Source organism: Lissotriton vulgaris, chromosome 8, assembly GCF_964263255.1.
Source record: "Lissotriton vulgaris chromosome 8, aLisVul1.2, whole genome shotgun sequence".
NCBI classification, from domain to species: Eukaryota; Metazoa; Chordata; class Amphibia; order Caudata; family Salamandridae; genus Lissotriton; species Lissotriton vulgaris.
In genome coordinates, this window is record NC_141696.1 from 627,277,604 (window position 1) to 627,292,718 (window position 15,115).

The 15,115-nt window shown below is 43.8% G+C and overlaps 1 protein-coding gene across 1 annotated transcript in view; it reads left to right on the top strand.

Moving 5' to 3' along the window:
- Positions 1-15,115, top strand: part of EIF2S3 (eukaryotic translation initiation factor 2 subunit gamma) — a 438,788-nt gene that overhangs the window by 412,723 nt on the left and 10,950 nt on the right. Inside the window, exon 11 of the mRNA XM_086936140.1 lies at positions 10,471-10,643. Coding sequence (XP_086792266.1) covers positions 10,471-10,643 — 173 coding nt within the window. The remainder of the gene's footprint in view (positions 1-10,470; positions 10,644-15,115) is intronic.

Below are 15,115 nucleotides of genomic sequence, written 5' to 3' on the forward strand. Positions count from 1 at the left end.
ATACACCTAAACTTGTGGTATGCGTGTACAAATATATACAAATAGATATATAATTGCATATATATACACTCAGTATGAACAATAAAACCAATAATTAATATGACAATTCATGTGAATAAATTTGACGTCCGTCAAAGTACAAAAGTAGAAAACCGTGTAGAAAAATAGAGATGCACATAGATACATATATAAAATTATAAATGTCTATATACACACCACTCTACATCAAGGAAAAAATGCAAGAATGACATCAAATAGAATAACCAATAAATATATATATACACACGTCGAAGTAGTTATGCTTCAACCAATATATACTATATCACGCAACCGATTAAGATGGATATATGAGTGAGCAACAGAAATGAGACCCGACCTCAACCTCGAAATAGGGAACCTAACTAAGAGGGAGGGAACATAATAGTCTGGGTCTAAATGATGTATTCACTATTATGGCATAAGAACAATATATTACAAAAAGTGATGCATCTCATCAATATTGTTCAAACCATTCGGCCAACGTGTATCGAGCTCTAGGATCATCTTGGTTTCCAGCTGTCTTAGAAGTGATTCCCTGTCGCCTCCTTTTGAGGGGCGATATAGCGCCTATCACAAAGTATTTCAAACAAGATAAATCATTGTTGTAGTTATGTCACAAACACGGAACCTCTGTTCATATATAACATTGCACATAGACAAATAAGCGTGGAGGGGACTGCTCACCACCGCTCTACCACAACAAAACTGGAAGTAATGACCCTCACTTACACTTAGACTCATAACATAGACACCACATGCTTGGCAACCAAAGGGCACTAAGTCCGGTTAACACTGATCAGTATTGATCTCCAAACTGTATTGATGCATTTATTTCGATATAATCGACACATAACAATGTACATTATAGAAAATGTTTGCAAATGCACCTTGGTTAAATGATATGAATTTAACTACAATGACCATAATGCAAAGTGTGTCGCATGTGTATATAATGCAAAAGTGAAGAGGGACTTACTGTTTGAAAACTTGCCGTGATCAAGAACGCTACGTTCGAAACGCGTAGGCGATCACAGTTGTGAAATAAAACGCTGTTGAAAATTCCCTGAGTGGAGTGCCATCAATTTCGAAATTCGAACCTGTGTGTTATATTGAAACGGGATACTGCCTTGATCCCGGCGATGGCACCAGCTCCTGAGTGCTCCCCCTGCGACGAGGCAAGTTGTGAGGCTATATATATATATATATATATATATATATATATCTATATATATATATATATATATCTCCTCTGGCTGAGTCTTGCAGAATATTGTATTTTTGATGTAAAGCCTGAAGGGACATCATACTTTCGAAAGCATCTCAAACTGCGTTATGAATATTTGCTTGTTTCCCTGTTTGTTGATGATAGTGTCTATATGTATTGCATTCTTATAAATTCTTTTACACCAAAGTCAGACTTACATTCTTCGATTCACCTGATCTGGCCCTGCAAATAGAGATCTGAAAGCATTGTGCATTCCCTGTTCTTCCACTTTGTGAAGGCTTCTCTTGTTTGAGCAATGCTGGGATTAAGGCATGGTTTATAAGGGTGGGGTGTGTTGGGTGTGGGAAGAATGTGTGGCCTCTTCATTTAGATGCCCTATCCCAATTCTCCTTAATAGTTTTACCAGGCTTGCAAACTATTCACCAAAGCCCCCGCTCCAGTCATGCCAGGTCCCATAAAGTTTTTCCAACCAACTGCCTGATCCATTATGATGTGTCTTTTATAAGTTTCCCTATAATGCCTGCTCCGCATCATCCTGGAAATGTGCTGTCTGATGTCGGGGCTTGCCAAGTCTTTTCTCTCGTTTAGTGCTATTAGAACCTTTTACTTGACCCTTGCTTTTCTTTTAGCCCATATTAACGTAATTATTCTATCCTGGAAATAGAGTAGCGGCGATGGGGGATCAGAACATGCAGCGACTAGAAAAGGTATATTAGGACTTTTATTTTTAAGACTTGGTTTGGTCCTAGCCATTGAATAAATAAGGTCTGCCTCTTTCTTAGGTCTTCTATAATTTGGCCTCTGACGGTTTGGCAAGTTGACCACGTACCACCTCTCAATTTTCCTTGTGAGATAAATGGGAAGTGTTCGAAATGGGGGCCCTCTAGTTGGCAGTGGTTGGCACCTTTGTCCAAGTAGGGACCCTTCCATCTAGTCCGGGTTAGGGGATACACTTCTAAAATAACCCCTGCTCACCCCTTTGGTAGTTTGGTACGAGCAGTCAGGCTGATCTCCGAGGCAGTGTGTAAAGCATTTGCACATAACCAGCTGTAATACAATGAAAACACTACAAAATGACACCACAATAGATTTAGAAAAATATCCAATATTTATCAGTGCAATCAAGCCCAAAAACAGTAACAATCCACTATATAGTTCTTAGGAATATCAGTAAGCAAGAGTAGACTTAAAACACAGTTTCTTGAAGTCGATTACTCCGTCCGGGGCTATCACGGCGTTGTGAACACACAAATCCAAACCATTCTGGCTGATCGTGGCATCATGGGTGAGCTACAGTGTCGTAAAGACCCACAAAACAATACCTTTGGAGATGTAGGGTGTTGGGGACCTCACAGTGAGCTCCGAATTGGGTTCCGAAGGGGTGCAGGAGTCGTCAGGCTCTTTAAGTCACAAGCATTGTACATCGAACTTCGTGTGGTAGAAGTCGGGAGCTCCGACATCGGGGCTGCAATGAAGTGCAGCAGTACAGCGTGCGGTTCCCCCAGGTCACGATACAGACAGCTCGATGACGGTCGTCCAGCGGCGTTGGTGAGACCAGGGCTGCGGTGCGTCACAGTGCTGGCAGGTCACGGTGAAAGGCCGGCGTCATCGCTGCGGAAGTGCTTTAGTCTGCGGACGAACCAGTCAATGGCGTCCGTAGGCCAAGGTTGCGGTGTGGGCCGGTGCAGTGTGTTATGTAACTTACGAATGGTGCCCCGAAACTATGGTTCAGGCAGCGTCGTGGTCTATGAGGATAAGTAAGTGCCACATAACCTGATTGTTTCCAATGCCCATGAGATTTTCCTCTTTGAAAGTTATACTATCTTTTCATAACTTGTGATCGGCCTCACTTGTGTCAGCAAAGCTGCAACTACTATGAATGTGACATGAATGATATTAAAGATTAGGACACAAGTAGTTCACCTATCTCCAGGACTTCAAACTCATTATACCAGAGGTAATTCAGCATCACTAGCTTTAACACAACATTTACTGACTTAAAGAATTTGAAATGTTTTGGCTAGCTGTTTGGCCACCCTCAATGTACTTTTTAGGGCTCGCGCCCTGCGTTGCAGTGCGTAGCATTGCACGCGCAGGCGAGAGCCCTTTTGTCCCGGGTTTGAAAACGGACCCCGGAATCGCACACGCTTGTGCTTTTCCTTTTAGGTTCCGCTATTGGGCTTTCTGTGCGTGTTTTTTTAAAACAGAGCACGCAGTAGGCCAAAGGCGAGCGCATTGCTCCGCCCATGGCCTATTGGTATCTGTTACACGCACCAAAGCCCATATGTTTCAATTATCTTACCCAGACACGGGTGCGATAATTGAAAACATATGGCTCGCAGTGGCGCTCGAGCACCACTCGCGGGTGTGGTTTTTTTTTAGTTTTTTTTTTTACAATAGCGATCGCTTTCGCGATCACTTTCAGTGCCGCTTGTTGTGTTTGTCACGTACATTAGCGTTATTGATATCTCAAGTTAGTCCAATTATAAGGGCATGTTATTGTACTTAAAACATGTCACTCTTTCAAAAGTGAAAAAAGTCGTATAGAAGGGAAGAAATTTGCTTTATTTCTGCAAAGTGTGGTTCTTGATTTTAGGGGTCGTTATAAACGCTGTAGCGTTTGACTGATTCACCAGCGACGTGTTAATTAGCACAGGTCAGATAACGCTAAGTGGTTATTTTTTCACGTGAAAGTGACTGTTGCCAGGTACATTCATTGTAAGCATCATTGTGCCCCTTCGTAGCGAACGACTCATTTTGACCACGTGCTTGTTATGGGATTTTGTATTGTTCCATTCATTCAGTTTGAAAGCTGCTGAGATTTAAGATCAAAGTTTTAAGGTCCGTTACATTTTCAAAATCGTTTCAGGAGCTGGATTTCGAATTGATTGCTACATGCACTGCGTCATTTATCGTGCCATGTGAAAACCAGATTTAATTGCTCCAGAAGGGGTAGAACGCACCTGGAATACTAATTGGTTATCTGCTAATAGACCCTACACACAGAGGCTGAATATGAATCTGGGCAAATTTATGGCTGGCTGACCCACAAAAAAGCTGACAAACAACCCAACTTTTCTATAAAAAAAAATGTAGTCGTTATATTCCCAGAGGCATTTTTGACTGCAACCATTGTTGCTAGCCCTCTTACCTCAGAATTCATTACACTTCCGTGTTATTCCTCTGTTTCAGAACTTTAGCTCTGGAGCAGACTTCTCGGATTAATGACACTCTGCCCTGCTGTTGTTATAAAACACCATTTACACATTATTCTTTGCCTGTCTTGCCTCCTTTGTCCTGTGCTGCGTTGCCCCAGAAATCAATAAATGAATTAGTGTTTTGTAATTGCCAAATGATAAACCTCCTGCCACTTCCGTTATAACGCAACACGTTTCCGACAATGATCCAGTATAGTCATATTAGTGTTAGATAGATGAACCCCCTTTGGTCAACAAGTCAAGCTGCAGCATCTTGACAACTTTGAAACTGATTGCAGTGTGACCCATTGCTAAACTTGGCAGCCCTTTCCTCCTATCCTTCATAGCTGGATATTCTGGGAACACGTGTCTCCTTCTCTGCATTTTATAGGCTCAATTTTCATAAATTATAAAGTATCTTTTTTAGCGTGCCGTGATATCATAGGCAAGGGTTAGTTGATTAGCTTGGGCGTTTTCGATTCTGTTTTTGTATTAAATTATTTTGCACCGTGAGTCGTTTGACACCCTAGATTGATTGTTCAGGTCGTCCTCTCTTGTCAATGCTCCAGAGTTGACATTTTAGAAACATTTATTCTTGTTCTTACACGCCCTTCCACCACCCAACACTATCCTTTCCTGCAGCTGAAATGTACTCATTCTTTCAGCACCGCGTGAACCCAAATGAAATAAAATGAAATGAAAAGATCATTTGTATAGCGCGATAGCTACCCTGAGACGTCCTACCGCTGCGGACAAGCGCATGTGGATGAACAGTTGGAACCTAGTATGATTTGTTATACAGCAGAATTTTTAACTGTTTGCGGAAAGACAGTAGATTGTGCTTTGATCGCAGGTGGAGGGGAAGGGAGTTCTTGAGTTTGGCCGAGTTATAGGAGAACGAACGGCCCCCACATCTGGCTCTCATGATCCTGGGTACTGTAACAAGGAAGGAAGAGGCTGATCAGAGCAGTCTATTGGGGTGGTAAGGGGTGATCAGAGAATGATAATTAGTGGCGCCCGTTTTCCAGAAGGCTCGGTGAGCGATACACAGGCCCTTGAATTCAATTCGTTCCCTGACTGGGGGCCAATGAAGATTCTTAAGTTTGGTTTTGACAGGGAGGCGGCGAGGGATCTGAAGGAGGGTTCGTGCTGCAAAGTTCTGGATGACCTGGAGCTTGCGTAGGGTGGCCCCTAGGTAAAGGGCATTCCCAAAGTCCAAGCGAGACAGAATGAGACCCTGAATCATAATCTGCCTAGCCTTGAAGGGTAGTAAGGGAAGGATTTTCCGGACAAGCCTAAGTATACCGAAGCAGGTGGCTGAAAGTTTACTTGCTTGGTAGTTAAAATTAAAAGACTTGTCCAGCCAGATGGCTAGGCTCTTAATTATGTCCTTGAGTATGGTGGCGGGCCCAAGACAATAGGCCACAGGGAGTCAATAGTAGGATTAGGGGAGTTACCTGGGAGCATCAGCTCGGTCTTGTCTCCGTTTAACTTGAGACAAGACGATTTCATCCATGAGGTCACCGTTTCTAAGCAATCCCTCAGGTTAGTGGGCTCGGTGTGAAGTTGGTTTAGAGCCACCACTAGCTGAGTATCGTCTGCATAGGTGATGATTTTTATCCCGAAGGGGCGAACAATCTCAGCTAGGGGGCTCATGTAAATATTGAAGAGCGTAGGGCTCAAAGAAGAGCCCTGCGGCACACCGCAGCCAAGAGGTTTGCTGGGGGAGGTGATTTTGCCCTCAGAGACTTGGAAGGAGCGATCAGACAAGAAAGACTCAAACCAGGTGATTGCTTTCGTTGAGACTCCTAGATTGGTAAGTCTTTGCAGTAAGATGTTCTGATTTACAGTGTTGAAGGCGGCACTTAGGTCAAGGAGTATAATAGCTGCAGTGCCTCCTTGATCCATGATCTTCCTTGCCTCCTCTGTCACAGCAACGAGGGCGGACTCAGTCCCATGCATGGGTCGTAATCCTGTCTGGGAGGGGTCGAGCAGGTGTTTGATCTCTAGGAACTCCATCAGCGCCTTGTTGACGTGTTTCTCAAGGATCTTGCTTAGCCAGGATAGTAGGGAGATTGGTCGGTAATTTCCTTGGTTGTTTGGATCTAAGTTGGATTTTTTAAGGAGGGCTTTGACCATGGCCTGTTTCCAGGGGAATGAGTTCTAACGGGGTAAACCCTAAGAACTCTCTGACCGGGGTCAGTCAAACAGGTACATATGGAAGTGGCCAGAGTCGATTGCTTTCATAGACAACAAATGTCAATAAATATCACATTTCAAAACTATACAGTTAAGAGTCCATAAGTGCAGTGCATATTTTATTTAAGCACATCATAGAATACTGGGGATCAATCTCTAAATGGTGAGGTATGAAAAAATCAACACTCAAAACAAATCAATTGCTTCATTAGGTCAAGGAGAGATTAAAAAATGCAAATTAAGAGAAACAAATGTGCTCTTCAATAATAGTCATTTACATTATGGTATATCAACGCGCTCATAGGTGAACAGGAAAAGGATTAGTTAGAGGGGATGGGTGTGATGGATAAAGGTGGGGACCGGGTAAAGGTGTTGTGACTTGCAGACAATCACAGTGAGATTCAATATAGCCTTTACAGTCTGGGTTAGATCGGTGGTTCCGTATAGGTCTTAAGCACAGGATCTGTACTTATCCATTGATTGTTCCTATGCTCAGATAAATGCCATGGGCTAATTGTCTACGTTTCGACCCCTGTGGTTATGGTTGTTGGGAACCTCATGGTGGGGTCTTCCTCAGGACACGAAAGAAGCAGGAGCGCTTTACATGCGGCCAGATCAATGGCCGTATCGATAGGACCTTCCTTGGTTCCTATGTGGTTGGAAATGGCTGGGACCCGGTGAGCTCAGACTTCCAGCGGCTGCCGTCAGAGCAAGGCGGACACCACGGTGCAGATTAGATACCACCGGGTCGGTGAGTTTAGCCACGCACCTCCATGACCAGCGTGGGACAGATGATGACTCCGAATTGAATTATATTGAATAACCTTCTGGAAAGCTATCTCGTCCCAGCCATTTCCAACCACATAGGAACCTGGCGAAAGTGGCAGAGAAGGTAGTAAATCAACAGCTTATGACATATGTGGAGGAAGCCGGTCTCCTGCATCCCTCTCAATTTGGATTCTGGGCTCTACATTCTACAGAGTCAGCTCTACTTATGGCCACGGAGACCATCAGACAGGGAGTAGATGATGGACAAACAATGGCTCTAATTCTCCTGGACCTGAGCGCCGCTTTTGATACTGTGGCTCATTACACCTTACTGCAGTGTCTGAACATGGGCGGTGTCTCAGGTCCGGCTCTAAAATGGCTACAATCCTTCATGGTAGAGCGTAGTTTTCAGGTCATGCAGGGCGCCTTTTATTCCAAGGCTATTAAATTGGAACAGGGTGGGCCTCCGGGATCTGCCCTGAGTTCCACCCTATTTAATCTGTACGTATCCTCTTTGACAGTAATAGTGGAGGGCTTTGGAATCAGGGTTGTCGTACGCCGACGACACTCAACTGGTGATCTCGCTATTACAGGTACCAGATTCGGCTGCTTTCAATTTCAGGGCATGCATGCAGGAGCTTGCCTCCTGGATGGTAAACAACTGCCTGAAACTTAACGGAAGTAAAACAGGTGCTTGTGGTAGGAGGGGGTCCGTCAGTGTGGTCATTGGCATGGTGGCCGTCAAGCCTGGGTTCCATTCCTATACCATGCACCCAGGCGAAGAACCTGGGGGTAGGGGTGGATTCTAATCTCACGTTTGAACCTCACACTAGACGTGTAGTAGGGACGTGTTTTGGTGTCCTTAAGGGCCTACGGAAAGCTATGGATCTCCTCCCTATAGAGGCCAGGAAGACGCTAGTGCATGCACTTGTTACTTCTCGTTTAGAATATGGCAACATACTATATTTGTGCGCCACTGCTAAATGTTTAAACAGACTTCAGGTTCTGCAAAATGCAGCGGCACGGCTGGTCCTCATGCAACCCAGGAGGGCTGCCTCCAAAAGTGCCTTGAACACCCTACACTGGCTTCCAGTTATGAAGAGAGTGATGTTCAAGGCTCTTTGTACGTGCCACCACATCATCAAGGGCACTGTCCCTGTGTACCTGCGGAGTCTACTTACCTCCTATACGGCCTCTTAGATCTAGTGGGACTGGCCTGTTAGTCCCCAAGGTTAAGAAGGCCAGGATGGGTGGTAGGTCCTTTCGGCTTCTGGCGGCCCAGAGCTGGAATAAACTCCCTCCTGAGCTCCGGTTGGAATCATATGAAATGAAGTTTAGGAGGGATCTTAAAACCTACCTGTTCTCTCACACTAATAGGTTTGCTCTGTCGTTGCTCTAGGTTTGGTGGTTCTGCCTCTCACTCATTCTAGCACGGGGAGACGCCGTTATGGCGTAACCTGGCGCTTTATAAGATTCTCTATTATTATTATTAGTGATCCGCCCAGAATTTAAATATTTTAAAGGTATTTAACCTTAGAGAGGTCTACTTTATGGAGCAAAATGCACCAACTATCTAAACTTGAGCTTAAAGGCAGAGTTGCTGTAAGAAGAGTATGGTGCTGTGTCTTGCATATGGGGTGGAGGCAGATCACTGCCCACCTTTATAATAACCCCACCCGTTTCACAAATCCGTTCATGGCCCTTCCCTAACCATTGGCCACATATGGGCTACACTTGTGTGCAGGTGGACTCCTTTCACCTAGATTTATCCAAGCTATCCTCCCCTCCTCGGGTCTAATCAGTTCAACACGAAATAAATCCTATTGCATTTCTTGTACTGACATAATTTCTGGAAAACGTAAGAAATTTCTCACTTCAATGAAAACGTACTATGCCAACATTCTCAAAGAGAATCAGTATCCTGTGGAACATCAACGAATCATGATGCCATATAAATTACAGAAATATATTTATGGAATGAGCCCTCTCACTTTTCTAACACACACAGTAACACTTTGAGCTTCCTAATCGCCCCTTCCAGTATCATCACCCTATTAAACCCTTTATTCCTGACTGGTTGGATCATTTTGCTATACAGGGACACACTACTTAGTTAGAAGTCTACAATAAAGAACATTTTGAAACGTTTTTGTTCATAAGAAGAAGACTAAAAAATATCTCTAGCCAGTAACTCTTAAGACCTCAAGCAGTAGCCGTAACCATGATACTCCTCATCTCCAAATGCTGTAACAAGTCAGTAGAAATCCTTATTGAACTGTGCCCCTTGGCATACCAGAGAAAACCATACTAGTAAAAGGGCAATGAGAGCATTAGAAAAGATGAGGAAAACAACACAAACTCAACAAGCCAATAAAAAGGCAAAGAAAAATTCTCAATGAGTAAGCTCTACTTGCTAAGGATAACTACTTCAAAAGACTGATCAATGTGCCTGTAAACCATCCTAGGGCACTTATCCAAATTATTGACCTTTGCGGGTAACCCTTCACAATAATCAGAAGTTCCCAGCTTAGCCACCCCTGCAAAAATAAATTAATTTGAAAAGATACAACAAATATACAAGAAATTCTCAAAAAATACCAAGGCATTCCAAACTGGTCATCATTTCAATAATTATTCTATCTCTATTGCAAGTCAAACAAGAATTTGCAATACAATAGGTCTCGCATTATTAAAGGTTGAGCTATTGGTGTTGCATTATTTAGCAATGCCAATAGCTCAAACTTTAATAATCCGAGACCTATTGCATTGCAAATGCTTGTTTTTATAAGCATTGATCATTGGATCCAGCCAAGTATAAAAGATGGTAGAGCCAGAGCTAAGAGTATCAGAGTTATCAAGAAGGTAAGTTTTGCTTTTCTAAAGTCTTCAACCTTAGAATGCCATGCTTCCTTCCTCAGCAAACTTGGGAGGTGATGCATGATTTCACTCAATGCTAGATAGTTATAGCTTTTGTTATGAAAAATATATATTCCATGACTAATGTTATTTGTGTATTGATACCATAATTCAATTGTCTTTCAGGTGCAAAAGCTATCTAAAAATGAGGTCCTGATGGTAAATATAGGTTCTTTGTCAACTGGAGGAAGAGTAAGTGCAGTGAAAGCCGATTTGGGCAAAATAGTGCTGACAAACCCTGTGTGCACAGAAGTTGGTGAAAAAATTGCCCTTAGTCGAAGGGTTGAGAAACACTGGCGGTAAGTGACCTGATAGTTAATTAGTAACCAAGTGACTGTTTTTTTTTGTTTTCTTTTTTTTCTTGCTCTTAAAAGCCTTGACAATGCAGATGTGTCAATAGTACTTAATCAGCCAAGAAATAGGAATTCAAATATATGAACAATAAACCACTAATATGCTTTAAAAGTGTTATTGCCTGCCAAATCTTATCTATTTTATGGCAGACTGAAAAATGCATTTTCTGTTTTTTCTGTAACTTAAAATTATTTTTGCTCTTGCTAACACAATTTCATAATACTTGGGTATGAAAAAAAATCTGTATCCTTCTAGCACTACAGTCCTAATATGTACCCGTACCACATCTTTTCACCTTTCAAGAAAGAACTTGCGCTTCTGCTTCTCCTGTCCTACACCCCTATTTATACAGTGCACACTTCTACTGTTTCCCTTTCGTGGGCAGAATTTTATTTTTTGTTTTGATTGGCTGAAAGGCAAAATCATAGCCTCCCTTCCTGCGCCACATATTGTTTGATTGAAGTCTTCGAACAGTAACCCATTCATAGCCTATGCTTGAGAAATTATTTGGGTTTCTGTATTTTGTATGTTACAATTAGATGGATTCTGATGTTTGACTAAATCTGTTTGCACCGAGTAACAATTCTCCCTCATATGGCACCACTGCTTAGCCAAATTACTGCCAACTGCAATTTTCACGAGGCGATATCCAGAGCATGAATACATTTTCAGTTTGTATAGCCAGATGAATTGCAGAGTCTTTATCTGTTAAATAAATGTTTATGCATAAGTGCAGAGTATGTCATAATGGAGAAAAGGCAAAAGAAACAATTGATGGACAGAATGCTGGACAATGCAAACATTCACCCCCAGTCACAAGGATCTGGGTTTAATCCATCATTCTTTTGCTCGCCACACCACCTCGGCTTGGACCCAGCCATATGCAAATCAGTCTTAACCCTGTTCTTATGGGAACAGTCCAGCCCGATCTGCCAAGCCAGGTCCTCCCTGGACCGGAACAAGCATCCTGGGACCAGTTTCAGGGCATCACCCTTCCTCAGCCAGGCCTGCTTGAATATAGTGGTGTAGTGAGCACAGGACCCACGTCTACCAAACCACCTGGTACAGAATACGGTCTTCCTAGCGCTGAAGGCGTTTTAGGTGCATGTGAGGGTCAGACAGTGCTTATACAGACTGACAATACAACTAATGTGTTTTATCTCAACAACCGAGAGGAACAAAGTTGCTCCCGCCATCACAACTAGTGCAGGAAATATGGAAGTGGGCTTTTCAACAGAACAAGACCCTAGTAACAATACACTTTCACAGGTAGCAGAACACAGAAGCGGACAGACTGAGCAGACAAGAGAACACCTCCCGCGAATGGGAGATGAAGCAGGAAGTGCTGGACAGTGTGTTCAAGCAGAGGGGAACACCAAGCATAGACCTGTTCGCAACTCTGAAAAATACAAAATGTCTGCATTTTGCGTCCAGGTTTCTTCTTCACTAGTCCGAGGGGAATGCCCTGTCCATAAATAGGTCAAGGAGATTTGCCCACGCCTTTACACAGATTCCCCTGATCTCAAGAGTTCTGGACAAGACCAGACAACAAGAAACGTTACTCATACAAATGACAAACATGGCACTCGGATCTATAAAAGATGTCCAAGGGACAAATCATGCTAATCAAGGCAACTCAGGGCCTGTTAACTATGCAAAACGGAAAAGTGTTCCACCTGGAGCCAGCCACACGCAACATAGTGGCGAGGCTCCTGAATACCTAGAACATGGGCTTCAAACATTTTCCCAGGCCCTTGACCTAGAAATTTGGCATCTTCAACAGCCCCCTTGGTACAATGGAAATTCAGAGAGAGGCAAGAAAACAGAGCAGCAGAAAAGGTGAAGGTTATCCTGAGAACGAATTCACGGTTACTACCAAAAGTGGTATGACTTTTCCATGTCAACCATAGTACCCAACTGCCAACCTTTTTTCAGGACCCAAGGACTCAAGCTGAGAGGCATTTCATACATGGATGTGCAGAGGCACCCATGTGCTACCTACAAGAGACTAGAACAATCTGTAAGTAGTAGTGTCTGCCGCTCACTGGTTAGAGGCGGCAGACCCGAGAGCAGAGGACGGCCCGGGACCAGGGTTCGATTCCCGGCGCGGCAGGTTTCTGGACCAGGGTCAGCGGACTCGATAATTCTCTCGCCTCGGTGCCCACTCTGATCAGCGATCACACTCGGCAACTCTGGGCATTAGCTTGCCTCATCTTCACTAACGGCCCCACCAGACCGCCGGGGATGCCTGGTCTCACCCTGGAGATACCCATTAAGGGACCATCTCTCAGGGAAGCCAGGAAGGGTTTCGCAGCGGTCGAAGCGCCTTGGGACCCTCCGGGTAAGTAGTGCGCTATATAAATGCCTATACATCTATACATCTGTAAGGGGAAACAACTCTCATTTCCTTCGCTGGGGCTAGCCTTGGTACACCAGTAACCATAGTGACAATTGCACGTTGGATAGTGGAGACTAAAAATATGCTATGCAAGGGCAGGGACGACCTCACCCACATGTCCTAGGGCACACTTAATCAGGAAGAAGGGCGCAACCCTAACGTTCCTGGCAAAAAGTACTGTTGGCCGACATCTGCACGGCTGCAACGGGGAATCTCCACACACCTTCGCAAAACACTACTCTGTGGACATCCATCTGAACAAGGAAGCACAGGTGGGACGGAGAGTACTACGACACCTGTTTGCCAATCCATTCTCTTTGCAACCTATCCTTCCTAGAGAACCAAACACTGCTACGTAATCAGATGCACAGCATGTGAATCCATAAAACGTTTTGTGCTGCATAACCAAATAGTTACTTACCAGTAGGAGTAGTTTTGCAACCTGGATAGTTTTCTGGATTTACAAGCAAATTTCACACCTACCCAGAAAGAGGGAAAAGCGAATAGACTAGTAAAGAGGAGTTTCAAGGAAAGGAAAAAAAAGAACCTGAAATGGCGTTGACTCTCAGGAACTTCGGGCGGGGGGGGTGTGGGGTCATCTGACGTCAAACATGGGATGGACTCCCATAAAGAAAAAAAACAGGATTAGGACAAAACATGATTAGGGACCCAACCACTATATGGCAGAATAATTGCACAGCATGTGAATCCAGAAAACTCTTCAGGCTGCAAAACTACTTCTACTGGTGAGTAACCATTTCGTTTTCTCCCATCTCTGCCACCACCGCTCCTTTTGTGATCTGATCACTCAATAGACATTTGTACACTTGCAGACAGAGAGGTAGCATAAAAAAATACGGTTCTCAAAACAAAAGGTTGAGCTGTATTTTAATTTCATTTTCCATAATCATGCTATATTATAGAAACATGGAAAAAGTCTTTGGGGGTTGCTCTCTACTGACGATGGGCTAATCCCTGAAACACTAGTCTCTAGAGATATCTGCACTGCCAGAACCAACAATGGTTGAAAACTACAGTGACTTGAATGTGCGAATTTACTGCGTTTACCAAGATGCAACGGGGTCTAACAGAGCTGAGATGACAAGCAGGGTGCTCCCGCCCCCATTTCCTGTTTTCTTCGGCTTTGAGTTGACGAGCTCTCCGGTGTAGCACCTGTGTGCCTTGGATAGGTACTGTGACCTGCGACGACCTGGGCTCCTTCTCAGCAACCCCCAAAGACTTTTTCCATGCTTCTGAAATAATATATGCTCTCTACTGACGATGGGCTAAACCCTGAAACACTAGTGTCCAGAGATATCTGCACTGCCAGAACCAACAATGGTTGAAAACTACAGCGACTTGAATGTGCGAATTTACTGCGTTTACCAAGATGAAACAGGGTCTAACAGCGCTGAGATGACAAGCAGGGTGCTCCCGCCCCCATTTCCTGACCTTTGGTAACATAGTTTTACTGCTGAGCATACAAGTGAGTAGATATGCGCTGATGTAGAGTGCAATGTCATTAAATGGTGTCTGCCAGGAAATGTGGGGACAATCTGGATAAAATTAGCTCCACTCCAGATTCTCTGATCCAGTGGCTCATCCATTGTGTCCTAAATAGTAACCAGGAAAGCAAAGTGATGAACGAAATGCTTTAATGTAATCTCAGCTACTGGTAATTACTCATGTCGCATCCCAGTCCACTGTCATTTTCCACACCATGCCACCTTGCTTTAGACCCAGCCATATGCAAAACAGTCTTGGCCCTGCTCCATAGAAACAGTTCAGCCCGAACTGCCAAGCAAGGTCCTCTGTGTACAGGAATACAAGCAACCCAAGAATAATTTCCACCAAATTGGGTCAGTTTTAGCTTGGTTCCATTGGTACAGTGAGCATGGGAGCCACATCTTAACATACCAGTCGTACTTAAAGCAACACACTGAGGACCAAGATTGATTTGCATATGGCTGAATCTAATGTGAGGTAGCAAGTACAGTAAAAAAAATCGATGGACTGGGA